This window comes from Hyperolius riggenbachi, chromosome 9 (assembly GCF_040937935.1).
Source record: "Hyperolius riggenbachi isolate aHypRig1 chromosome 9, aHypRig1.pri, whole genome shotgun sequence".
Lineage (NCBI taxonomy): Eukaryota > Metazoa > Chordata > Amphibia > Anura > Hyperoliidae > Hyperolius > Hyperolius riggenbachi.
The window spans coordinates 274556119-274583688 of record NC_090654.1 but is presented as its reverse complement, the minus strand read 5'-3'; the positions used below and the strand labels follow the sequence as shown (position 1 = coordinate 274583688).

The following is a 27570-nucleotide window of genomic DNA, read 5'->3' as shown; positions in this document are numbered from 1 at the left end:
TGAAAATAAATGTATGATAATGATTTGTATGTGTTACAAGAACCAGAAGTTCCCTGAAAAACCGCACCACTCAACTCATGAGTACAAAAATATAAACATCTTTATTAAGTGTTATAATTTAAGTAAGCCTCAGTTACTTGGCCTGAGTTTTATGTAAAAGGCTTGTCCGCAGTGTATGCCTTTGAAATAAATAGAGGTTTTGTGATGCAGGCAGAGGCATCTCAGGGTCTGCGTGTAGCAGAGGATACACGCAGATACTGAGAACATGTTCCTAAAAGAAGGCCATTGGACTACTCTGACCTTAACACTACACCACAGGAACAGAAAACATTGGCCATATTTACTAAACATCCACGTTCCTGCATATGGGTCAAATGCCTCATTGATTATTAATCAAGTAGGTGTGTATGATGACACCACGAGTGGGTCCACCAATAATCTGGTCTAGGGGGTGGCGAAGATGATGTCATATTTAACTCTTTCCTAGTCGGTATTAAAGGCTGAGGGAGCTATGAGAGCTCACTTCTGCTTCTTCCTTCCGCACTAGCTAGCAAGGCTGACTGGGACTTCTAAGCATGTTCTTCCTTTCTGTAATCTGATATAATGTATGCTGTACATAGGTAGTTTAGTGTAACGTAGTTAGGAAGAAGGTACCTGATAGACTTCAGCAGGGAGTCTAATCACGAGCTTGTAACGCAACATGAAGATTGGCATAGCTAGGATATGATGAATGTATCTATCTGTATTCCTGTTTCCTGAATAAATAACGTAAACATTGAAGAAGCCTGAGAAAGTCTATCTCCTGTTTGCTGTGTGGAGAGTCAAGTGATCTCACAGTCTGTGAGACGATGGTGTCGAAGCAAGGTGATTAGAACAGTTTATAACATTATGTACAATAACCATAAAAACATGTAAGATCAAGGTCAGGGGACACTCATGTAATTAACATCAAACATGATAATTGTATATATATTCACAATAATCATCCGTGGCTTCCTGTAATATATCACAATTCCACTATATTATATCCAGTATTCATAAAGGCACCCACTTTAAGAGATAAGTTATGTAGAAGCCATTTTCAACGATCCTCGAACGTTCGACGAGATATCAAGGGCAGCTTCCCTTGTGGACGATGTAACATATGCCCTATGATGAAACCTACCAGGGAAGTAATCAGTCCTAAAACACAAAAGATACATCAGATAGAGGAGTTCATTAACTGCCAAACTGAAGCAGTCATTTATCTGTTAAAATGCCCCTGTAAACTATACTATGTGGGGCAAACTAAAAATAAATTGAAAAAACGTATCCAGAAACATCTCTCGACCATACGTTTGGCGGAGAGGGATTTTGAGGAGGGTAAACCTCTTACCCCAGTAGCAGACCATGCTTTAAAAATACATGGGGGCCTCACGACTGGTTGGACTGTGTGTGGATTAAAGCGTTTATTTTTGTCTTCTAGGGGTGGCAATGTGGTTCCATCACTTTTGAGACATGAGACAAAATGGATCTTCGATTTGGGCTCAAAATCACCGGTAGGTCTAAATGAGGACTTTTAATTTGTGAGTTTTCTCAAGTAATCACGCGTGCTTACCATTTTTTGACCCGTGGTGAGTGGGTCATTATTTGGCTGTGTGTTTGATATTTGCGGAACACTTTATTGAGCCTGTGTATGCACAATAAAAGTGACTGAGCTGGGATTAGTGAGTAGTCCCATGCTAGTAGTCTTTAGGCACCTCCGATGTAACTACTGTTGAAGTGGTTTTTGTATTTGGTCTCTTGTCTCAACAATACGATTGGGATATCTGATATAAAGGATGGGCTCTCTCTCTGTGTTTCCAATGATGGTAATAACTCATTGTGTGAACATTTCTCTCTTTCCTTAGATATGGGTACAACATTCACTAACGCATGATGTAATTCTCCTCCTATCCAAGAGACGGCCCCGGATTTCTCTTCAAGTCTTTTCTCCTTATTATGATAATCGTGTGGTAATGTTGATGGATGTATTGTGCAGTATGCTGTGATCAATTTATATCTCTAGCGCTGCACTGATTGTTTTTGGCCGCAAGATGGCAACATGCGTGACTATTTACTGTTATGGCGGTACTAAGACATGTTAGCATATTGTATGCTTTATAAATATTGGATAATGCCATTATAAGCTTTTTGTGAATAGATGTTGCATAATACACAGTTGTATTGCTTTATTGCTTGATGTACATTAAGTACGAGAGTTCAAATACCCGGCAGTTTTGTATATGTATTTTTAAACTACAGTTCCCAGGCTCCCTTAAGATAGCTTGAGGAAGTGGAGCGACGTCAATTGACGCCGCTTCCGCCTCCTCGTTGTGCGCGGCCACGCACAAACATGGGATCAATAGGGCTTTCCCAGTCCCCGCCCATTGAGGTCCTGAATCACATAAACCGCCGGCTAACAGATAGGTCCTTATGCCCAGACGAAGCTGCATACTGCAGGCAGCGAATCGCGACGGCTCTTTACGAGGGCACACTCCTCCTCCTGTTCCTGTAACACCGCACCTCGGTAAGCTCCAGCCTATAGATACCCACCTTCACTTGGTTTTATTTTCCGGCTTGTTCTACCGTATTTTCTCACCATCACGAGCTTACACACATGCATATTTACACTGGAGATGGCTTAATACTTTGTCTTCCATCTCAATTGTTTTCCAGGACATGCTGGTCCTCTTATTTACTCTATGCACTTTCTCACTTAGCACTTTACTAACTATAGTGCTGGACTATGGTACTTGGGGTATATAATCTGTCAATTCCTACCTTTATGGGTTATGAATACTGGATATAATATAGTGGAATTGTGATATATTACAGGAAGCCACGGATGATTATTGTGAATATATATACATTTATCATGTTTGATGTTAATTACATGAGTGTCCCCTGACCTTGATCTTAAATGTTTTTATAGTTATTGTACGTAATAAAGATGTTTATATTTTTGTACTCATGAGTTGAGTGGTGCGGTTTTTCATGGAACTTCTGGTTCTTGTAGTGCTTTAAGGGTTATATGTTCCTTTCTGCACACTCCTCACCTATTTACCCATATTATATGGATATGTGGATGGTGCTTGCCCATTTGTTTTGTTCAAATGATTTGTATGTGTACTACAGCTAGGACATAAAACATTATTAGCACAGATATGAGTCTCATACAGGCCTTTAATTCAATAAGCTTATCTGCTGTCTTTAATAAAGTTTCTGAGCTGTTTCTAGAGTTATCACTATGGTGATAAGGCATGTAGTATTCAGGAAACAATTTTCCTCAGGCAAACCTAAAGTTACCTCTTGTGTCTTTAACCCCCTCGCCAGTCCAATTCCCGTGGCAAGGGGGTAGCAGAGCACTTTTCTTTAAAAAACATGTAGCGAGCCCAAGGCTCGCTACATGATAGCCGCAGAGCAGCGGCTTCCCCCCACCGACTGCGATCGCCTCCGGCGATCAGAGTAAGCAGGAAATCCCGTTCAGAATGGGATTTCCTGCTGGGCTTCCCCGGTCGCCATGGCGACGTGGCGAGATGACGTCACTGACGTCATGGACGTCGGGATGTCAGAGGGAATCTCGATCCACCCCTCAGCGCTGCCTGGCACTGATTGGCCAGGCTGCGCAAGGGGTCTGGAGGGAAGGGGGAGGCGGCGCGGCGGGTAGCGGCAAATCGGAATATGCACGCAGCTAGCAAAGTGCTAGCTGCGTGCAATTAAAAACAAAAAAAATTGAAAATCCACCCAGCGGGGCCTGGGAAATCCTCCTACGCAGGTTACCCCGAGCTGAGCTCGGGATAACCGGCAAGGAGGTTAAGTTAAAGGATACATCCAGGCAAAAAAATAAAATAAAAAAAAATCCACTTACCTGGGGCTTTCTCCAGCCGTCCTGTCCCTCGCCACAGCTCCGGGGGCTCCCAGTTTCTTCCACTGCAGATGCCGAACTCATCAGTTCGGCTTTATCTCTGCTCCACTGCGTGGGTCACGTGGTAGCGCTGATGTCATTAGGACGGTACTGTGCAGGCAAATGAATATTTCATATTTACCTTGTCGTAAGTTCCTCTCAGAAGCTCACCATTTATTTCTAAAGATTCCTTCCAGTTCTGACAAGATTTTGTCAGAAGTGAAATATATCAGTTGCTGTCAGTTATAACTGAAAGGACAACTGATGAGCAAGGTAATGTCCATGTTTAACTATTGCTCAAGTGGGCGATATTACAGTTTAACAGTGTGCTGGACAGGAAGCTGTTAGGGGGTAATGGCCATTTTCAAAATGGAGGACTGAGAATTCCATTGATCACAGTGAACAAACAGGACGCGGGAGCAGAGATGAGCTCCGGATGAAATGCGAATGGGTTTCAGGCCTCTTGCACACTACATGCAATTCCAATTTTTTTATCTGATCCAATTTTTGATTCAGATTAAAAACGTACTGCATGCTGTTACCTTTTTTAATCTGAATCACAAGTAGTGTGCAAGAGGCCTCATTCTGATTTCATCCAGATAATTAGTGCAGCTGAAGTGGCTGGTGATCGGGGTTAACCACTTAAGCCCAACTGGACGAAAATTCTTGTCCATTTGGGTTGCGCGTTCGCTCCCGCCGCTGGCCGTTAGCCCAGCGATCAATAAATTGGATTATAGATCCCATTCATTGATCGAAGCCCCCCACAGAAAAGCCAACAGCCTCATCAGAGGCTGTGGTTTTTCTGTGTTACAAAGTTTCCCGTTGACCTAATACTTCCTGGAAGCGTACGATCACGCTTCCAGGATTTTTTGACTGTGGCCATCTTGTGGCCAAATAGTAAAACTATACCCACATCTATTTTTTATTAAACAAATACATTATTTTACATTTAAAGTTAGCCGTTTACCTCCCACACCAAAAATTACCCAAATACATTTTTTTATAAAAAAAAAAAAAAGTTACAATAAAAAAAAAAAAATACAGTTACCTAAGGATCTGAACTTTTTAAATATGCATATCAAAGGAGTATATTATACATTTTTTTTAAATTATGGGCTTGTAAATAGTGATGGACGCAAATTGTGATAGGGACATAATTTAAATGTGTAATAAGTGGGACAAACGGGCAAATAAAATACATGGGTTTTAATTATGGTAGCATGTATTAATTTCAAATTAAAATGGCCAAAAACTGAGAAATAATGATTTTTTTTCCATTTCTTTCTTAATATTCCTGTTAAAATGGATTTAGAACAAATTAATTCTTATCAAAATGTATCAACCAAAGAAAGCCTAATTGGTGGCAGAAAAAACAAGATATAGATCAATTCATTGAGATGCGTAGTGATAAAAGTATTGGCAAATGAATGGGAGGTGAAAGCTGCTCAGATGCAAAAAATAAACAACCCTTCGGGCTTAAAGGGAAGGTCCAAGCAAAAAAAAAAAAAACCTCCACTTACCTGGGGCTTCCTCCAGCCCCTGGCAGTCAATCTGTGCCCTCGCAGCAGCCCCTCTCCCTCCCGGTGTCCAGCGCTGAAGAAGCCGACCTCGCCAGGTCGGCTTCTGTGCGCTCCGCGGCACTGGTCACGTGGTGTACGTGAAGTCATCGGGTCTCTACTGCGCAGGCGCAGTAGTTCTGCGCCTGTGCAGTAGAGACCCGATGACGTCACGTACACCACGTGCCCCCCGCCGTGGAGCGCACGGAAGCCAACCTGGCGTGGTCGGCTTCTTCAGCGCTGGACACCGGGAGGGAGAGGGGCTGCTGCGAGGGCACAGAACGACTGCCAGGGGCTGGAGGAAGCCCCAGGTAAGTGGGAGTTTTTTTTTTTTTTTTTTTAAGCTTGGACCTTTCCTTTAAGTGGTTAAACTTACCCAGAAGCAATCTTCTTTAATCCATCCATGTCGTGTCTCACGCTGCATTCCAAGCCGCCTCACGTGACTACTACGCTTCCTCCTTCAACCCGGAAGGAGGAAGCGCAGTAGTCACGTGAATGCGGCTTGCAATGCAGCATGAGATGCGAAGTGGGACGGATAACCTCCCTGGCGGTAATACTACTCGGGCTAGCGGTAGAGTATTGCGCGCAGCAAGAGCTTTTACTCGCCTCCTGGGGGATCCAGATGTCGGTAGCTGTTCTACTTGTCCTCGGAGGCTCTGAATCACTCTGGTGAGATCGTCGTCATGGATCTCACCAAAGAGTAACAGCGCCACCTGGAGAACGGAGGTAAAATTGCAGCACTAGAGCCCAGGGAGGTGAGAGAAGGGGCTGCTGCTGGCGTTCTGGCGGCATGATTTGTTCCTGATTTTAGGGTCTGAAACCTTTTAAACAGACCCTAAAATCCGGAAATAATCATACCGCCGGGGGGTTAAAGAAGACGGCTTCTGGGTAAGTTTAACTGGAAGACGGCTTCTGGGTAAGTTTAACCCCCCGCTCACCAGCCACATCAGCTGCACTAATTATCTGGATTAAATCCGAATGAAACCCATTTGGATTTCATCCGCAGCTCAGACAGAAAGAGATTGATGAGTAGACTACACGGGAGGTCCTGTGTATGCTTATTTTCAGTTTTAATTTTTAGTTCAGGTGTGCTTTAACCATTACCACAATAGAAAAATGAGACCACACACTCATCAGTATAATTTGCAGTGTATTTTTATTAGTAATTTTAGTTTCATAACAAAAATAGTAATTTTAGTTTCATAACAAAAATTACATGCAGATTTCTAACAAAAAAATTCAAAAAAAATAATATGCAATATATTTTTTATTTCTGTATAATGCAGAGAAAGTCAGCATGCAGGAACATGAGTGGTAGTTACACTTATACCAGTACAAACAAACAAGGGTTAGATAAGGACTCTATAAGTGGAAAGGTAGTTAATACAGTAAAATGTACTGGACTCCCGGGAGGAGAGGGGACAGGCATAAAGGGGGTACAGCTGTAAGCTTACATCTTTACACCCAGGAATGGTGTTTCAATACAATTTTAATATTGATGCATACTGTTTCTTATGGCAGTTGTGTTTAATGGACAATTATTACAAAAACAAGTATTTATTCTAAAGTACCACTATTGCGAAAATCGTGTAAACACATACAAATACGAAATACATTTCTTCCAGGGTAAAATGAGACAAATTACTTTTCTCCTATGCTGCTTTCACTTACAGTTAGTGATGATTGCAACGACCTAATTACGATTACGCCCCAAAAATGTACGTAATTTTTCAAAATTACGATTATGGCCATAATCGAAAAATTTCACGAATTTCACAAAATCACACAACATTTTGCGTTTATGGGGAAATTCATAATTATGAAAGTTTTTGTAAGTACGATCGTTTACATAACACAAACAAATCTGAATTTTGGAAATTCATCTATTCTTGAAATTGTGTTCCAGTCCAGAGCCTCCTGAAACAATTAAAGAAACAGCACGTGCAGGATCTTTTGCATTATCAGATATAGCAAGGCCCAAAATCAAGCATCTCAGCATGCATGACTGCTAAGTGCACTTTTACAAAGAGCACCTGCCTTAAAGTGGCTGCAGATAAAGCCTCCTGATACATTTAAAGCGACAGCCTGTGCAGGGGCCTTTGCATTATCAGATATTGCAATCAATGAGTGACTTTTTGAATTTAATCATTACCTAAATGTGAATAATTACTTTTAGAAACAAAATGCATAACTAAAATAACTTTGTTTCCATAGAAAACATGATATTACGAAATTTCACGTTACACACAAATTTGCGCCGAAACGCGAAATTACGAAACTGAAACTTTGCTTACGGAATACTGAATTACGGTTTGTATAGCAATTACGAATTCGTGTCGTAGCATCAAAATTCACGTCCGTAATTAAGGAAACACAAAATTACGAAAATTTTGGCTCTACACTACTTTTCTCCTATGTTGCTGTCACTTACAGTAAGCAGTAGAAATCTGACAGAACTGACAGGTTTTGCACTAGCCCATCTCCTCATGGGGGATTCTCATGGTTTTCTTTATTTTCAAAAGCACTTAGCGAATAACAGTTGCTCCGTCCAACTGCCAAAAAAAGTGTGCAGTGAGCAGGGAGGCTGGCCAGCATCAGTGTATAAATCCTTTTCAGGGAATGTCTTTATAAAGAATAAAGGCCATGCTGAGAATCCCCCATGAAGAGATGGACTAGTCCAAAACCTGTCGGTAATGTCAGACTTCTACTACCTACTGTGACAGCAACATAGGAGAGAAGTAGTTTGTGGTTCATTTTACTCTGGAAAAGATATACTTCTTATTTGTATGTGTTTACATATATTTAAATTTTTAAGATTTTTGCGATAGTGCCCCTTTAAAGCAAACCTGAAACGAACAAAAAAAAAAAACACCTTATAATATAATGAACTGTATGTGTAGTAAAAGGAAAAGGAATAGAACATTAGTAGCAAAGAAAAGAGTCTCGTATTTTTATTTTCAGTTATAGCTCCCCCCCCCCCCCCCCCCATCATTCTGTCACATTTGCAGTTTACCAACCACACTGTCTTTTACAGTAAGCTACAGCGCACAGCTAATGACCCTTTGAACTTTCCTGCAGTAAAAACTTATCTCAAGCTGTCTCTCACAGTTTCTTGGCTGTCTAAGTGCTTCAGAAAACAGGGCTGTAGTATACCCAAGTTGGGTAGGAGAGCTAAGAGAAGCTCTTTTGCATAGATAACAAATAAAGTTTCTAAACTCTTCCTGTACTGGAAAACAATATAAGACTCTTTTCTTTGCTACTTCCAATCCACAATGGAATAATAAGGCCAAATATAGTATAATCCTCAGCGGCAGTAGGTCTCACTCTCCTCTATGCAACCTGCAGTAACCCAGGGCTCACATAGACGTGGCCACCACCAGGGTATAAACCACAATACAGACTATTAGTTACAAAAACAGAGAGTAAACTTTTATTAAAAAATTCACAATCACAAAGTTAAAACAGAACTCACATTGAGGGTCCATGTACACTGGACCCCTTTTGCATAATATCACTTCAAAGGTACCTGTATGGACTCAGCGGTCACCTTTTACACATCCCCTCACATCAGGTGGATTGGAGAAGTCCGTTCTTCTTCCTGACCTAGGTTTCGGCTTACGCCGTCATCATCTCTCCTTATACCCCTAAGTCAGGTACCTTTGAAGTGATATGCAAAAGGGGTCCAGTGTGCATGGACCCTCAATGTGAGTTCTGCTTTTAACTTTGCGATTGTGATTTTATTAATAAAAGGTTACTCAATGTTTTTTGTAACTAATAGTCTGTATTGTGGTTTATACCCTGGTGGTGGCCACGTCTGTGTGAGCCCTGGGTTACTGCAGGTTGCATAGAGGAGAGTGAGACCTACTGCCGCTGAGGATTATACTACATTTTCTTAGCTATACCACACATACAATGCATTATCTCATAAGTTTATTTTTGTTTCAGGTTTGCTACATACATTCATAGATATTGCTACAATCATTGTCAGTAATTAATATAAGATTTTATTGGGTAATAGTGAAAAAGAAAAACTCTTTTTATTCAAATTCAAAATGCTGCTTTCTGGAGTGAGAAGACAGGAGTCTCGAATTGCCTGTAACGGAGTTTCTTGGTCAGTGTGGTTTGCCTTCTTAAAACAGAAGGAATTTGTGATAATTCAGCTTTAAAGTAGACCCAAATTAAAAAATACAAGATTTCAGAAATAAAACCTATTTTCTAAATTATAATAATAGATAGCAGCCTTTTTTTAGCTGCATGATGACAAATATAAAATATTTTACATTTATTGGAGGAACCCCTCCCTTCCTTTCATATTGCCGGAACAGAATCCGGCAGACTGGTGGAGGAGATAAAAAACAAAAACAAAACCCAGGCTGCTACTGATGCTGTCACAGGGGAGGTGATCTCAGCTTGTGTGAGATTTCACTTAGACGACGCCCATGTGAGGGAGGGTAGCTGATGACAAACACACCCGTGATCTAAAACCTCCTACTAAGCTCAGAAGTAATGGCTGCCACCTGTATAACCCTAGTTATGAAAAGAGAAGGGTGAAAAGCATGCACTGAAATACTCATAGGCTTGAAGGAGTGTTTATTTATCTTTGTATGTGTCAGAGTGGTGCAACAAATTTTTTTCTTTAATTCAAAAGTTTGGTTTGGTTCCGCTTTAAGTGAACATCTGTGGTTACCGAATATGCAAATTATCTCTTTATTCTCCTGAAGCCAGGGTTACATCCAAAACTGCTGGTGTAAAGCAAGCCCATATAGCTTTGAATTTTACAGAGCCACACTAACTCCACACGCACATACCCCCACATAAAATTCAAAGCTATAAGCTTTCTATACACCAGTGGTCCTGGATGTGAGCCTGGCTTCAGGGGCATAAAGAGATAGTTTGCATATTCAGTAGCGGTGCATTGTGGGTAACCACAGATTTTATCACAGATACCTTCTGTTTTAAGAAGGCAAATATCACTTAAAGGTTTCCAATGCCCCCCCCCCCCCCCCCATGTAGTTGCACCTGAGCACAGATACAACATAAGACTTTTTTTTGCCGGGTCAAAAAGGATGTGTAAGGTGTTACTGAATGCTGCCATTTGACTGCAAGTATTTGTAGCTGAATGGCACTTGTGGCTGACAGTCGAGTGGCTCAACTACTCAATAAACGAGCAGTTCAGCCATCCATGGAAAAAAGGCCTTAGAGCTGGGATCTACAGAGGTTAATACACATAGCAACACCAGCATCTGGGATTTGAAAACTCATGTTGATTGACATCGGGAACAGACACTGTATCAACAGTACTGCTCGTCAAATCATAAAGTTGGTGCAGTGGTAGCCCCTGCCTATTTTTGCATGGTAAATTCAAGAAAGGCTGAAGCACCATTGACCGAACGTCATGCCCAATGCCAATGGGAAAGTCAGATCGGTTAAGCATATACTGGCAATGACTATTACTATATACAGGATCTTCTCAAAAAATTAGCATATTGTGATAAAGTTCATTATTTTCTGTAATGTACTGATAAACATTAGACTTTCATATATTTTAGATTCAAATACACACACATGAAGTAGTTCAAGCCTTTTATTGTTTTAATATTGATGATTTTGGCATACAGCTCATGAAAACCCAAATTTCCTATCTCAAAAAATTAGCATATTTCATCCGACCAATAAAAGAAAAGGGTTTTTAAAACAAAAAAAGTCAACCTTCAAAGAATTATGTTCAGTTATGCACTCTATACTTGGTCGGGAATCCTTTTGCAGAAATGACTGCTTCAATGCGGCGTGGCATGGAGGCAATCAGCCTGTGGCACTGCTCAGGTGTTATGGAGGCCCAGGATGCTTCGATAGCGGCCTTAAGCTCATCCAGAGTGTTGGGTCTTGCGTCTCTCAACTTCCTCTTCACAATATCCCACAGATTCTCTATGGGGTTCAGGTCAGGAGAGTTGGCAGGCCAATTGAGCACAGTAATACCATGATCAGTAAACCATTTACCAGTGGTTTAGGCACTGTGAGCAGGTGCCAGGTCGTGCTGAAAAATAAAATCTTCATCTCCATAAAGCTTTTTAGCAGATAGAAGCATGAAACCACTTTTGAACCAGAAAAATCGGCAGAAACTCCTGACCTGGGCTACAGAGAAGCAGCACTGGACTGTTGCTCAGTGGTCCAAAGTACTTTTTTTGGATGAAAGCTACTTTTACATGTCATTCGGACATCAAGGTGCCAGAGTCTGGAGGAAGACTGGGGAGAGGGAATGCCAAAATGCCTGAAGTCCAGTGTCAAGTACCCACAGTCAGTGATGGTCTGGGGTGCCATGTCAGATGCTGGTGTTTTATCAAGGGCAGGGTCAACGCAGCTAGCTATCAGGAGATTTTGGAGCACTTAATGCCTCCTATGGAGATGAAGATTTCATTTTTCAGCACGACCTGGCACCTGCTCACAGTGCAAAAAACCACTGGTAAATGGTTTACTGATCATGGTATTACTGTGCTCAATTGGCCTGCCAACTCTCCTGACTTGAACCCCCCCATAGAGAATCTGTGGGATATTGTGAAGAGAAAGTTGAGATGCAAGACCCAACACTCTGGATGAGATTAAGGCCGCTATCGAAGCATCCTGGGCCTCCATAACACCTGAGCAGTGCCACAGGCTGATTGCCTCCATGCCACGCCACATTGAAGCAGTCATTTCTGCAAAAGGATTCCCGGCCAAGTATTGAGTGCATAACTGAACATAATTATTTGAAGGTTGACTTTTTTTTTCTTTTATTGGTCGGATGAAATATGCTAATTTTTTGAGATAGGAAATTTGGGTTTTCATGAGCTGTATGCCAAAATCATCAATATTAAAACAATAAAAGGCTTGAACTACTTCAGTTGTGTGTATTTGAATCTAAAATATATGAAAGTCTAATGTTTATCAGTACATTACAGAAAATAATGAACTTTATCACAATATGCTAATTTTTTGAGAAAATCCTGTACATCATTAAAATCAATAGAGCTCTTTTGAGATACAGAAGTTGGTCATTTAAATCAATGCATTTAGTTGTAATGCTTGTAGGCGTTGTCAGTTTTACAGCTGTTCCCTCAAAGTGGCAATCACTTCCCTTTTAGTGACGGTTTCCCACTGGGCCGGAATCTCTCCTCTGCCTTGAAACTTCAAGCAATAATCATCTTCCAGTTTTGTCCGGAAGTGACACACATACCACTTCCAGTACGGTTGAGAGGAAGTATCTGGTGTGATGCTCCAGTTAGCATAGTTTGGGCCTATCTTTCTGTAATCTTTATAGAGAAACTGGGTTGCTCTGTCTATAACTAGGCAGGAATCGGAGCTTATGAGCGTTGAACAGATTTCCGTGACAAATTCATCTGAATTGATCCATGGCATACCATTGATTGCCTGGGAGCGGTGAAAAGGTACAGAGTGGTCACCATCATGGCCAGGGATTGTATTCGTACAAATTGCTCTACAGAACGGGCACTGTTCCCAGCAACCACATAGTTGTTCAATTAGTATTTCATGAGGCTTCTTCTCAAAATCTTCAAAATTGGTTGTTTCAAAGTTCTTTTGGAAATTTGCAGCTGCAATATCCCAAGTTGTACACATGGCTTCCTGAATGAACTCAATATCCTGCATCTCCTGGTGTTCAATACTCTTCAGATCTGCTCTAGAAAAGGTCACAAAATCCTCAATTATTTCATAGAAGTCATCCAGCCACTCAGAGATATCACCATTTCTGTTCTTAACAAATCTGGTGGAATCACTGATGCTCCGAAGAACTTGTTTGTTGAAATAATCAAAACTGATCTGTAAGAAATGTTTCAGTTTCTGTGAATTCTTGCCTAGGCAGTAACCATTGACACACTTCTCAACAAACCCTTTAAAAAAAATTTTTGGAAAATGAATATATTCCCTATATTGTTCAAAGTCTTCCTGCTCAGCTAGGTCTATCAAAATGTAGTTTTCCAGTTTGGAACGATTGCCACTAAAAGCTGGATAGTTGGCCGTCATCTCATCCACAATCGCCAGAGCGGTCTTGTCATATAATGCTGGACGTATTGATTCCAGGATCTTCAAACACAGAAAGTTAGAAAATGTTTTGATTGAGGCAGCTCCTTGGCAAGAAATTGTGAAGCAGTTGAAGAAATCTCCACGTTTGCTCGCAAGAGTTGCTACAGGGTTGTTGGCTGCCTGAAAAGCTTTGTGCATGGAATCAAAGAAGGGCACTGCCAGTCCAAAGAGATACAAGGTCACATCATACTTAAATAACTCAGTTAGTGTGAATTTCTTTGACACGTCGGATGAATTTATGTTTGAAATGGTCTCAGATACTTGAATGATTATTTCATAAAAGAATGTTTGATTGTAGTCTACCCTTTCGTTTCTTTTTTTCTTTAGATATTCTTGTACAATTTTGACCAAGTGATTGAACTGTTGCATAATCCATTTCATATCGGCTTCATTGGGTTTGTAGGATTTAAGCCATCCTTTTTTACCAATCGCATGTTTTGACAAATCAATAGAGAAGGACATCCATGTACTGAAGTTGTTTAATTTATCATTCATACTCCGCTCATGTTTAAAATTTTGTAACAATACATCTTCTGCTTCAGAAATTATATTAGGATGTTCTGTATGAGGGACTGTGGCGTTTATTTCTGCAACCCATTCTTGCCAAAGGATGTTGAAATGGTCTCTCAGTTCAGATTCTTTGAGACCTTCATTTTTTAGGTCCAGTGCCAGCTGTTTACTCTTCCTAAACAGTTCTTCCTCGTAACCCATTTGCCTCTTTTCCACTTGGCTCTGACTCTTCTTCAGTCTTATAAGTTCCATGGCTTGCCTTCTGGTTTCTTCCACAAGCTCTGTATGCAGACTTTTCACCCGGTTTTCAATGCTGGCTTTCCACTGGATGAGGATCTCTCGGTCCTTTTCTTCACTGAAAAAACATTTAAATTCCTCCTTGATGGAGTCATATGTTTCCTTCACCTCCTCCTCCACATCATTCTGGCTGAATGAACCAATCTCACCTTTCTTAATTTTGTTGTTTAGTTTTGTTTGGAGCTCAAGGAACCTGCGCCTCAGCTGCCACGTTAGCTTTTTATATTTGTTTTCCACTTTACTATAGGCTGAAATTTCCAGGGTGTTTTTAAAGCTAAACACAAAGTTTTCATTTCTCAAAGCCGACCAGAGGTCTTCTATGCGAACGGTGAGCTTTGAGATGTTTAGAATGTTGTGACGCTCATTTGCCATGCATTGCAGAATAATATCTTTAACTTTCTGAGCATCCTCGCTGTAATGAGGGTTAGGAGGAGCCATGGGTGGGTTTCCTTCCCACAAGTGTGCAAAATAACGAATGTGTCTATTTGCATCAAAACTTATGACCTCACTGAAATGTTGGACATTGCACTGTTCCTGTTCTGCCGCAAGAGCAGTCATATTGTCTAGTTCAATCTGAAGATTGCGGCGTCCTTCCATGTTTTTATCTTTAGCAGTTAAGTCCCCAACATTTTGGTGAACAAAGAGGCAGCTCGAGGAGAGTTTCACTTGCTTCATTCTTAGAAATGCCTGCACAGCAATTTGGAGAACATCTTTGATCTCCGAAGGGTTTTCACCAAAGACATTGATCAAGGTCATGTTACCCACACCAATGACAAATGTTGCTAGCTCATTATCATGATTTAATGTTGCTTTGTTGGATAGCTCCATGGCTCTCAGACCTTCAGTATCAATAACTAGGATATAATCAAAGTCCAGGTCTTTCTTTAGTTCATCTGTAATTTCAACAAGTTGCATAAACGCTCCTCGGGTGCATCTCCCGGCACTGACGGCAAATTGTAATCCAAACATTGTGTTGAGCAGTGTGGACTTTCCTGAACTCTGAACACCAAGTACAGAGAGGACAAATATATTTTTATCACCTATACTTTTACTTAATTCTCCTAGCACAGCTTTTATCCATTTCAAGGGAACATAGCAAGCATCCCCGTCCATTAGCTCAATGGGGTATCCAGAAATCATCATATCTGCAGCAATTTTGGGCAGCTCATAGAAACAGTCATCTTTATACTGCAAGTCACACAAAGCTTCATAAGTCTGGCCGACCTCTCGTAGGACATGTTCAAGACCAAACATACAGGCGTTCATCTGATCTGAAGTATTCTCGAGGGATATCTGTATGGTCTCTATCACATCTTTCTCCTTCATTTCTTCAGAATTAAGAAGACCCCACAATCTATTATACTCATCTCTCAGATCCATTACACGGTCATAGGAAAGGCTATCGATATAGAGTTTTAACCACTGTAAAAAGAAAAGTTTGGTTGTTTTTGAAAGAGATTTCAGTTGGGTGATGATGGCTTTGATAAATTGATTATGACTTGCCTTCTCTAACTGTTCTTTCCTGATGGATGTCTTGAACGTCTCAATTTCACTACAGTGTTGTTCAATGCTTCGATTCATCTTGTTCTGCAGCCGAGTAAGTTCTTTGTCTTTTTTGCACCATGAATGCCACAGTTGACCTGACAGAGGTAACAGTTCCTCCTTGGCCTTCAGATCTTTTTGTTTTAAAACTGACATAATTTTCTGAGCATGCATTTTGCCCTCTCCACATTCCTTTCCATCTTCATCCACTAGGAAACCATGCTGTCGACCCATTTCTGCACAGTGTTCGAGATTGGTGAGTTTAGATGACGTAGCCAACAATCGTCGAAGGGTTGTATTTAGTTCCTCCAAGACTTTTGCTTCATTCTGGTTTTTAAGACCAATTATTACTTGCTTGCTCTCTGTGTTTACATTTCTTGAGGCCTCTCTATCTGGGGAGAGAATTATCAAAGGTTTTTCTTTTAATTTTTTGGATGACATTTCATTACCAGACTCCTTGTGGTCAGATTTTGAAAACATTACCACATTTACAGTAGAAATTTCTTGTAAAAAGGCAGCTTGCTTGCTATACTTTCTGGCATCACCTCGAAGATTAACAAAGGCAGTGCAGTTTTCAAACTGATCCGTGTCTTTTCCACTTGGGCAAAACCAGAAAATCTCAGCGAGTCCATCAAATAATACGCGATTCTTAACGCTGCCCTCACAGTTCCTGTGGAAAAATATATCATGTCTGTGCTTACTCAGTAGGTTGTTCAAGAGCTGTGATTTTGAAAATGGAGATGTCCCAAGCCTGGAGAAGCACACAACTGGAAAGTCAATTTGATAAATAGGCTTTTCTTTATGTTTCCCTGCTTCTAATATATTTTTTTGGACTTGTCTGAAAGCCCATAGAGGTATTTCTATCATTGCATCATAAAGTCTTGGCACTACAAGCGGTAATGCAAATTGGCACATTGACAATTTGGTAAAAATATAAGGTCTCATCAGGTCATCTGCACAGTGGTAGATGGCCATCATCAGGTCCATGGGGTGCTTCCCTTTTATATCTGTTTGGAATTCTTCAGTTTCTTCTTCAGCACAGTATTCAAACAAGTCATCTACTGTGTCAAATACGCTATTGTCATCGTTAGTGTCCTGTACATTTTCAGTGTAAGTAAGATCACTGTTCTTGCAGGCCAGGTACCGGAACCTGTAGTCTAATCTCATCAGCAGCTGCATAAACCGCAAAGGAAGTTCAGTCTCCTTTTCTAAAAGGTTCTGAAAAGATTTGTGAACTACACAAAAATTTCTCCGAGTTAAGCCTTTTGGAAAATACTGGTCTAGTCCGAAACTTTGCATAAGATTGCGGATATCCTGACTGTATGAAAGATTTTCCTCTTTATTGGTGATATTCTTTTGGGGTTGAGGTGCAGTTGCAGATACTGTATCTTCCATGTTCACCTCACACGCTGACTTTATTTCATTGACCAAGCTTTCAGTGTTGACAGGTTCATAATTTCCTAAGTACACCTGGTTTAAGTTTCTAATTAAAGACCGTAAATCACCATCTTTACTGTATTCATTTAAAATGTTATGAACTTCTGATTCCAAAGTACTTTTCATTTTCTCTTCCATGAAGCGAAGAAATTCCTTTTTTTGTTCAGTGGACCTGGGCATTATCTCATCTCCTAAAGTGAGCCCGGAAAACAAGATAAAAGCCTGAGCTTTGGAACCTTTGAGGTCCTTGTATTCTTGAAACAAATACTGCATTTTCTCCAGCAAAAAGTTGACCTCTTGCCACCCAAGACACCATGTGAAATAATTATTCTGCACTGAATATCCAACACAGCTTGCAGCACAAAGAATCAGAAGCTCCTCCTCTTTTCGCTCCATGTGTTTCAGTGTTTTTAGAAAAGACTGAAGATAGGAACTAATAACAACAGTAACTTTGACTCGTGCTTCTTGATTGTCCTCAGTGACATCATCAGCTGGGCTAATTTGCAGAAGATCATTTTTTGCCTGAGACATCAAATCCATGAACACAGAAAAGCCAGTGATTTTAAGAAATGGCTCTTCTTTCTTAGACTGATAAATCCATTTTGTTACAGTCGAGTAGGAATCTATGTTTTCACTGGAACATGCAATGTGCTCCAGAAGACATTTTAGCAGACAACGGATGACAGATTTATCTGATCTGGGCCTTTCTTTGTAAAACTCCACAACTTTTTCTAAGAAACATTTTAAGTCTGGATGAGGAAGACAAACATTTAACCAAATATTGTAGTTTCCAGTCTTTTCATTAAGATATTGACGGAACTTATTCAACTTGTTTAATTGCTGGCATGCTGGTTCAACCTGCCAAGAGTTCATCTGATACAGAAAGGCGTTGGCTTCATTTAAAGCAGTAGAAACATTTTCACCAAATGACAAGCTATAGTGTAGACCAGTGGCTGATCCATAGATGTTTTTCAGATCTTTTGCAACTTCATAAACATTACCAAAGTCTTCCTCGTGATGAGATAGTATTATATCCCAAACTGGAATGAGTTGGACGCCTCGATCGATCACACTCCAAGTCTTACTGTTGGCTTGAAGTCCTGACTTCCATTTATCGAGAGAATCCACAGTAACCGGTCCTCCAGTTTTTGTAACCAACATTTCATACATTTTTTTCATTTTGCTTTTTTCTCCTTTGGAAAATGCTTCCCTTGAATGAGTTTTTGAATGCTCAATGCTAGCTGAAGTCGAGAATAAACCTGAATAACTTATACCTGCTGAGACATTCACAGCTGTCCTAGTTTCCTGTCTAATTTCTTCCAGCAGCTCCTGTTTAAATCCATGAGAAGAAGCCGTCCACCAGTATATTCCACCAAAATGAAGAGGACCCTGGTTAGCATGAGAGCCAAAGCGACTGAAGAACTTTTCATATCGCTGCTTAGCAATGGTATGTTTCTCCATTTTATCACAGGTTGTTAAAATCTTTTCAACAGCCTTCAGCTCCTCCAGGGCTGCTGGAGAAAGACAAAGCTGCTCGTGGCTAATGTAGCAGGATGCCAAAGGAATGTAGTTGTACTTAGTTGTAGAGATATAGGTTTGTTCCATGTGAGACTCTTTTTTTCCTTCTGACATGCTACTTGAGCTAGAACTGTAGCTGCCCTCTGCTTGGAATCCCCAGAAGCCTCCTTTGGCTGAAGTAGCAATGCTGAAACCTAGTTTCTCAACAGATTGTGAAAATGTTGTTTCTGCTTCCGAAGAGGTGAACTCTTTCTGCTTAAGCACGGGCTTCTGAACAGGGCCAGTTATTACAATGCCCTCTGGGGCAGCGAGTAGCCTCTCCCGCTTCCTCAGAACATCTTCCAACTGTTTGGTCAGGTATACCCCTTCCAAAGCAAGGCCTCCTGATGCCTGGTATAATAGATCTTTACCTGATAGGTTACCCAGATTTGCAAGTTCTCCATCTGTTACACCCAAATCTTTGTGTTGCTTCTCCATAGTTTTTTCAAGTGATTGGGAGCGTTCTGCAGATGTATTTCTGGCTTTCTGCATGGTTTCAGCTGGTGGGTTAGCCATTTTATCAGTCCTTGTTTTGACTTCCTGTGTCACTTTTTTAGTTTCTTCTAGTCCTGTTTTGGCTTTGGCTTGGTTGTCTTTCCTTTTTTTGTCTTTCTCATCTAGCATTTCTTTCACAGAAGCTTTTGTATCTTCTATGTTCAACAGTTTTTTCAGTGCCTGTTTTTCCCAAGAATGATTTGCATATTTTTCGAGCTTAAGGTAATCTTCATTACCCAAGTATTGTAAAAGCAGTGCATCTTCTACTCCAAGGGTATTGCGGAGATGCAACAGCCATATATCTGGTTTAAGTCCAACTGCTTCTAGTCTTCTGCCAAGTTCGTTTCTTGCCGGGCTTGCTGGAGCTTCATCATGTGTTGTTTTTTTGGGAAGGTTCTCAGACATGGCTGGAAAACATCAACAATATATTTAAATAACTTGTGCGTTATACAGTATTATTTAAGATTTATTTTCTAGACATTGAAAGACTGTATAACATACAATGCAAACAAATGCATACGAAAAAGGTCCCCATCTTTACCTGGAAGCTTTGGCTCCACTTCTGTATTTTCTTTGGAGAGGATTTTCTATAGTCTGTGGAAGAGAATGATGAACTTCTTAAAGTGGCCTTGAAATATGTCAAAGCAATTTAAAAAAGGAACCTGAGGTGAAAGACCTATGGAGAATGCCAGATTTATTTCCCTTTAAACAATGCCAGTTACCTGACAGTCCTGCTGATCTTTCTGGTCAGTAGGGTCTACATCACACGCCTGAAACAGGCATGCAGCTAATCTTGTCAGATACACATCTGATCTGCATGCTTGTTCAGGGTCCATGGCTTAAAGTATCAGAGGATCAATAGGACATCCAGGCAATCTGCATTATTTAAAAGGAAATAAATATGTCAGCCTCAATATCCCTTTCATCTTGGGTTCCTGTGAAACTGAGATTCTTATTATTATTATGCCTTTACTCTATAGTATGTAACAGTTTAACATACAATACAGGTTATCGACAGGGCTCACAAGCTAATATTTTTATCATAGCCGAGGGGCGTAACTAGAAATCACCAGGCCCCCCCTGCAAAAATTTGCATGGCCCCTCCCCCCCCCCCCCCCCCCCCTGGGCCCGCTCAGGGCTGTTTTGCGGGGGGCAGGAGGAGTTGCAGAATGAGGGATGAGGGGAGAGCATGGTCACACAACGGTGGGGAGGGGGGGGCAGTCCCCCCCCCACCTTGGGCTCTCCCCTCAGTGCTCCCTTCCAGCATCAATCAGTGGCAGCAGGCGGTGGACAGGAACACATACCTCCATCTACTGCGGAGGTCTGATCTCTAAGGTATGTGCTCCTGCCCACCGCCTGTTGCCACTGATTGATGCTGGAGGGGAGCGCTGAGGGGAGAGCCCAAGGTGGAGGGGGCGATTTTCCCCCCTCCCCACCGATGTGTGGCCAATGCTCTCCCCTCATGTTGTGACCCCTCCTGCCCCCCAAAACAGCCCGGTCTCCCCCCCACTCACCCCCACAGATGCAGGGGCTGCAACCCCTATTGTTATGCCAGTGTCATAGCCCTAATCTAATGTCTTCACTATATACTGTACAGTAGAACCAATTCTGAAAGAATCCCATTAAGCTACCAGCATGTTCTTGGGATGTAGGCGGAAACCAGATGCCCAGGGAGCACCCATAAAAATACAAATATAATATACAGTCTTGAGAAAAGGAAAGTACACCCCCTTTAAAATTCTAAGGGTTTTCATATCAACAAGAAATAATTTAAAAAAAAAAAAAAAAAGCATAAAGTTCTTTGCAGATCATAAAATTAGGTAGCAACCTCAGATGAACAACAACAAATATGTTGGCGCTTTATAAATACAATAAATAAATCCTTACATCCCAAGATCAAAGCATTCCAAGAATTTACAGCACAAGTTCTACCGACTGAGGTAATAAGCAGCGCACTGATCTCAAACAAGATAACTCTATTGAAGCTGCTAACTGGTTAATCAATGGGCCTTTTCCCATCTACTGTAATGAGTTGTCCATCAGAGGAAAGATGTTAGCATTACATTGTGCTGCCACCATGCACATTTATTATATGAAAAGCGTTAACTCAGAATCAGGAATCAAGTGCAAACATAGGCAAGAGGAAGAAGAACATGCTAGAAAAAGATGCAGAAAGAAGAACAAACAAGGTGGGGTGACCAAACTAAATGTCCAGGTGAGCATGGATCTAGAGCCATGTTGGTGGAGATACTGAAGCCATTCAAAACAATGCTGTTCAATAGAACATGCCTAATGCATCAGCTGATTAAAGTAAAGGTGGCCATACATCAGGCGACTTGGGGGCCATTCGACCATCCGATTCAATTATTATAATCGGCTCTGATGAAAATTGGTGCTGCCAAGAGCATGCTCGATCGACGATGCGACCAATTTAGGGCTAATATTGGTCGCATGTATCGATCGCACATGCTGCAAGATGTTGGGCCGACTCGCTTGATCGGGTGCGTTGCAGTAACAGCACGCGATATCGGCCTGAGTGACGGATGCGGCGTGGCTATGGTTTTCAGCGCCCAGGGACAAAGACAATGTTTGTGCCCCACCCACACCCAGACAAAATGGGCATAGACACACATCAGAATGTGGGCGTAGTCGTGGACAGACACAGTTGGACAAATGCTGTTTAGATAGCCAGATTTGCCCCGCCCGCCAGCGAAGGACAGGAAAAGTATACTGAAACAAAAGAGGGGGGGGACGTTTTGCTTTAGGGGGGACAGCGCGGGTGGGGGGGGGTGGCGCAGCAGCAGATATGGCGTCTCAAGGCTGATTCCCGGGAGATTTCTTACTGGACTCAATCAGGAATTGGTCACTGGTGTATTGGCAGCCGACAGATCTCTCTCTCTGTACGGTTCGATATGCCCATACATCTTCTGATGTATGGGCACCTTAGAGGACCACGAAAAATAGTACAATTTAAAAATACATGAAGACACAAATAAAAGAGTACATTTCGTCTGGAGTAAAATGTGCTTTACATTGCTTTTCTCCTCTGTTTAGTTCTTATTTGTATGTGTTTATTTGTAATTTAAGTTTTACTTTTTTTTATGGGGGGGGGGGGGGGAGAGATATTGGACCTTTAAGAGAGATGACCAAAGGTTGCCAGGCAATAGTCCACACATCACAACAACTCAAAGTTAATGGATAATTTCTTCTGTCAGCAGAAGTCAGTGAGGCAGTCCAAGGTGTTGCAGAGTGCAGCCTTATATTCCTGAGGTAACAGTAGAAGTAGAATCTCCTGCCTCACGGCCTGTTCCAAGTCATGCCTGAATTGCTCCATGAGGCCCGCAGCTGGAAAGGTAGTACCACGAAGCAGGGCAGAACGGGGACAGGGCCTGTATTTTGAAAGCCCAACCACAGGCTTTTGGTGCAAGCTTCAAAAAAGTAAACAGCAGCTGGCACATCCAAAGTAAATCTTTATTGGTTCCATGTAAAAGCATATGGCCAATGTTATAAAGCCATGTAGGACCCCTTTATCAAGGGCCCGCTGAGTACACATCGCTAGACTGCAGTGTCTAAAGAAGCCTGACTCCTACCTCCTTTGAACCGATTTGCAGCAGCAGACAGAATTTTGCTTCCGTGCAAATATTGCCCTGATAAAGAGGCCCTACGTGGCTCCGAAATGTTGGTCATATGCTTTTACATGGAACCAATAAAGGTTTACTTTGGATGTGCCAGCTCTCTACTTTGTGCATTGAGGGTATCATCCCTCTTTTCCAGCTGTTGCACTCCCCCAGAGACAACAGGTTGGATCTTTTAGTGTGTGCGAGATTACAATTTTGGTGCAGCCTGCCTTAGGTCTCCATGAGGACCAGAGCTGGAAATGTCCCCGACTGGAGCTTAGCTGCAAGTGGTGTACTCACTTATCCTGCCAGCATGTTCCTTCTTCCTCCTGACTGGTCTTCATGGTTTCTCACACCTCTGTCACTGCTCCCGTGACATGCCTACACATGCCCTCAATAAGAACATTCTGACTGTATGGAACAGGAGTGAGGTGGCAAGGAAAGTGAGTGAATAACTATTCCACGCTCCACTTGCAGGTAGCAGAATTCAGAACTGGAGAAGGTAAAGCCTGGTATCTGGGGGGACGTGGAACATCCCTCGACCTTGGCAATATCCAATCAAGAAGACTACCATTGTTGTTTTATATTCTTCTCCTTCTATATTTTATATGCAGATATGGCCAGGATCAGATTTTTTTTTAACGGGTACATTTTTATTAGGCTAGGCCCAGATTGACATCACAGGAGCCTATAGGCACAGACGTCCTGGCACCCTAGACGTGGCCCTCCATAACAGCCGGGACAAGGTCCTCCAGCACCCAAGGCTGAGACACCAAAGTGCACCCCTCCATCCCTCCCACCCCAGCCGTCACACACTGATTGCTATTAGACTAAGAGGGGCCCCAGGGCCTCCAACACCTTAATCTCTAGTTACCTGGCTTGCAGTCACTTCTATGTATCCCCTTTTCTGATTTCTCTCTGCTTCATACACAATAGGGGAATGATAGCTGAATGAGTTGTGCGCCCTCCTACACTGCGCCCTGAGGCTGGAGCCTCTCTCGCATCTGCCTCGACCCTGCCCTCCATGAACCTAATAACCCCCACCAAACGGCCCACAAGTGCGCTGGCTGGCCCAGCTGTCATTTCTCCCTCACTTCCCCTGCCCGTCATAGGTAGCTACAGGTGCCCCTTAGTATTATGTAGCCAGAGCTATCCTCAGTATCAAGTAGCTAGTGGTGCACACGACTGGAGAGATTTCAACAGTGGAATGTCGAGAGTTGGGTGAGTAAACTCTCATGCTCAGGACTCTGCATATGGAAGGAAGGACACACTAGGGGAGGGAAGGAAGCCGCCTTTCCATCACCAGGCGCCTGTAAGCATGTGCCTACAGTGCCTTATAGTCAATCCAGCCCGAATTGTTTCTGTTATGTTATTCTGAGTGAGAACAGTAACTTTCTCTTATTTCATTATTACTTTTTTTTTTTTTGCCTCATAAAAGGCGACACTATACTTATCAGTATTTCTGATACTTTATGTTGTTGGTTGTTGACTTACTCATAGCTTTCATTAAGGTCCAGGGTGAAAAATAAAAAAAAAAATCTAGCCCTTGGCAGCCATCCTGTGCCCTCGCCATAGCACCCGCTCCCCTCCGGTGAAGATGCTGATCTTGCCAGGTCGGCATCTACTTGCGTTCCAGCGTGTGGCTCACTGACGTCATCCCGACTGTACTGCGCAGGAGCAAAACTACTACGCAGTGCAGTCTGGAAGACATCAGCGTGACTGTGACGCACGCTGGAACGCAAGTAGGCCTCTTGTACTGGAGGGGATGAAGGGCCATTGGCGGGGAGCGGAGCTGCGGGGAGGGCACAGTACGGCTGGCAGGGGCTGGAGGAAGCCCGGGGTAAGTAGATTTTTGTTTATTTTTAACCCTGGACATTCCTTTTAAGAACCTGAAAAATGGAAGGAGGTGACAGACTAGTAATATTCTCCTTTTGTCATCTCGTTTATCTACAATATGATGCTTTATGCTATTTGCACGTTTTAAATTTCAAATAAAAATCTATTGCATCCTGCTGATCTTTCATGCATCAGCATCTGAATCACACACCTAAAACAAGCATGCAGCAAATCCAGCCAAACTTCAGTCAGACAGCTGGGGCCATATGTAATTCACTTTTTCTTCTTAGTTTTCTTCAAGTTGATATTTTCACACCATCAATAAAATGACTTTTAAATCCCCAAGCAAGAAAATACACAAAACATTCTGACAGTACTTTTTTTTCTACTACTTTCGGTTATTTTTTTAATTGTAAAATGCTGAAAAAATGTTTTAACTACCTAGCGTCCGCCTAACGCCTGGGCGTAAACAAGGCGGAAGCCCCAGGACTGCCTAACGCCAATTAGCGTCAAATCCTGGGGCGGGGTTTTGCTGGAGATCGCGCGCACTGATGCCGATCGCTGTCATAGGCTGGCGGCGGGAGGGTTATAAAAATAATAATAGTAATATTTATTTAAAAATAAATATTTATAAAAAACAAACAAACAAACAAACATCCTGGGAGCGATCATAGCCCACCAACAGAAAGCTCTGTTGGTGGGCAGAAAGGGGGGGGGGGGATCACTTGTGTGCTGAGTTGTACGGCCCTGCAGCAAGCCCTTAAAGCTGCAGCAGCCTATTTAGTAAAAAATAGCCTGGTCACTAGGGGCATGTAAACCTACGGTCCTCAAGTGGTTAAAGAGAAGATTAAAAAAGTACAACCTAGTAGAAAACTCAGGTGAAAAAGTGAATTGCATATGGGCCCTGATCTGCATGCTTGTTCAGGCAGGGCCGGGCCGATGCATAGGCTGGAGAGGCTCCAGCCTCAGGGCGCAGTGTAGGAGGGCCGGGCCGAGGCATAGGCTGGAGAGGCTCCAGCCTCAGGGCGCAGTGTAGGAGGGGGCTCACAATTCATTCAGCTGTCATTCCTAATTGTGTATGAAGCTGAAAGAAATAAGAAAAGGGGATACATGGCAGTGACTGCAAGCCAGATAACTAGAGATTAAGGTGTTAGGGAGGTTGTGGGCCCTGTGGCGTCTAACAGCAATCAGTGTGTGACAGCTGGGGTGGGAGGGATGGAGGGGCGCACTTTGGTGTCTCAGCCTTGGGTGCTGAAGGACCTTGTCCCGGCTCTGTGTTCAGGTTCTACGTCCGACATCAGAAGTGGAGGGGAACAAGCCAGGCACCTTCATAACTAATAATATATATGGGGGCACCAAGCTGCGGGTCTGTAGGCCACACGACTGTCTAAGAGCTGTAATGCAGCCTACAGATGATAGCTAAACCACCTAGTATCATGCATTGCAGTCTCATATCACCAACACCTCCGATTACCTGTTTGTTCACTAAGCAGCACAGGCAAAGCCATTACTTTGACTATTTCCTTTCAGGTCTTAATCCAGCTCTAGTAGAAGGAAGGAGAAAAGTTCAGCAGGATAAGAGTGAACAGGTAAGAGACTGACTGGAAGAGGAACATTCAGCAGTGCAGGAGAACAGAAAGATATGTTCTGCAGCACAAGAGATGAGGAAGGAAAGTGGGAGAAATAAAGAGGAGATGGGGATGGGTGTGCTGCTGAGGGGGAGAGGCGATGTTTCTGCAGGAGGAGAGGGGGACATGGGGAAGGACTGAGGATTATGGGGGGGGGGGGGGGGGGGGGGAGATGTTCTGCAGGAGGAGAGGGGGACACGGGGAAGGACTGAGGATTATGTGGAGGGCAGATGTCCTGCAGGACACAGGGAAGAGGCAATGATTGGCTGAGCTGGGGAGGGAGATGTTCTGCAGGAGGAGAGGGGGACATGGGGAAGGACTGAGGATTATGTGGAGGGCAGATGTCCTGCAGGACACAGGGAAGAGGCAATGATTGGCTGAGCTGGGGAGGGAGATGTTCTGCAGGAGGAGAGGGGGACACGGGGAAGGACTGGGGATTATGTGGAGGGCAGATGTCCTGCAGGACACAGGGAAGAGGCAGTGATTGGCAGAGCTGGGGAGGGAGATGTTCTGCAGGACTACAGATGGGGAAGCACCTACCTCTCGTCCTCGTCTGGTCTGTGTGTCTCTCTCAGCCTTTGCAGCTCTTTGTTTGCACTTTCTAGTTTCACTTTCAGTTTGTGAACGTTCTGCATTGCTGCAGCCCAGAGACCAGAATCCACCCTGCCAACACCCCTGCCTCACCTCCAGCTATTCACACAGCTCCCAACAGTCCCTCTTTGTAGAACCCAGTTTCTCTGTCCCTCTTTCAGAACTGATGTACAAAACGGTGTAAATATGTATTTTTCTACAGAAAGAATGTGTTTCTACTGAAAAAAAAAAAAAAAAATAACCACTTCAGCCTTCAGTGTTTTTCACCTTAATGCATCTGAGCAATTTTCACCTGGGCTGGCTAATAGGTAGGTAGCCTGGTGGGCTGGCTCATAGGTAGGTAGCCTGGTGGGCCAATAGGTAGGTAGCCTGGTGGGAGGGTGGGTGTTCTAATAGGTAGGTAGCCTGGTGGGAGGGCGGGTGTTCTAATAGGTAGGTAGCCTGGTGGGAGGGCGGGTGTTCTAATAGGTAGGTAGCCTGGTGGGAGGGCGGGTGTTCTAATA

General features: G+C 42.6%; 1 protein-coding gene across 1 annotated transcript; it reads right to left on the bottom strand.

Moving 5' to 3' along the window:
• Window positions 1–12466: 12466 nt before the first annotated feature.
• LOC137533299 (interferon-induced very large GTPase 1-like) lies at window positions 12467–27055 on the bottom strand. The gene is made up of 3 exons (XM_068254613.1): window positions 27017–27055; window positions 19937–19989; window positions 12467–19802 (listed from the first exon to the last, which is right to left on the bottom strand). Exon 3 carries the CDS (start codon window positions 19798–19800, stop codon window positions 12559–12561), a length of 7242 nt encoding a protein of 2413 aa, XP_068110714.1. The 5' UTR covers window positions 19801–19802; window positions 19937–19989; window positions 27017–27055; the 3' UTR covers window positions 12467–12558.
• Window positions 27056–27570: the final 515 nt, after the last annotated feature.

Coding starts and splice junctions, on each gene's coding strand:
- LOC137533299 (XM_068254613.1), bottom strand. CDS start 19,800: ATGTCTGAGAACCTTCCCAAAAAAACAACACATGATGAAGCTCCAGCA.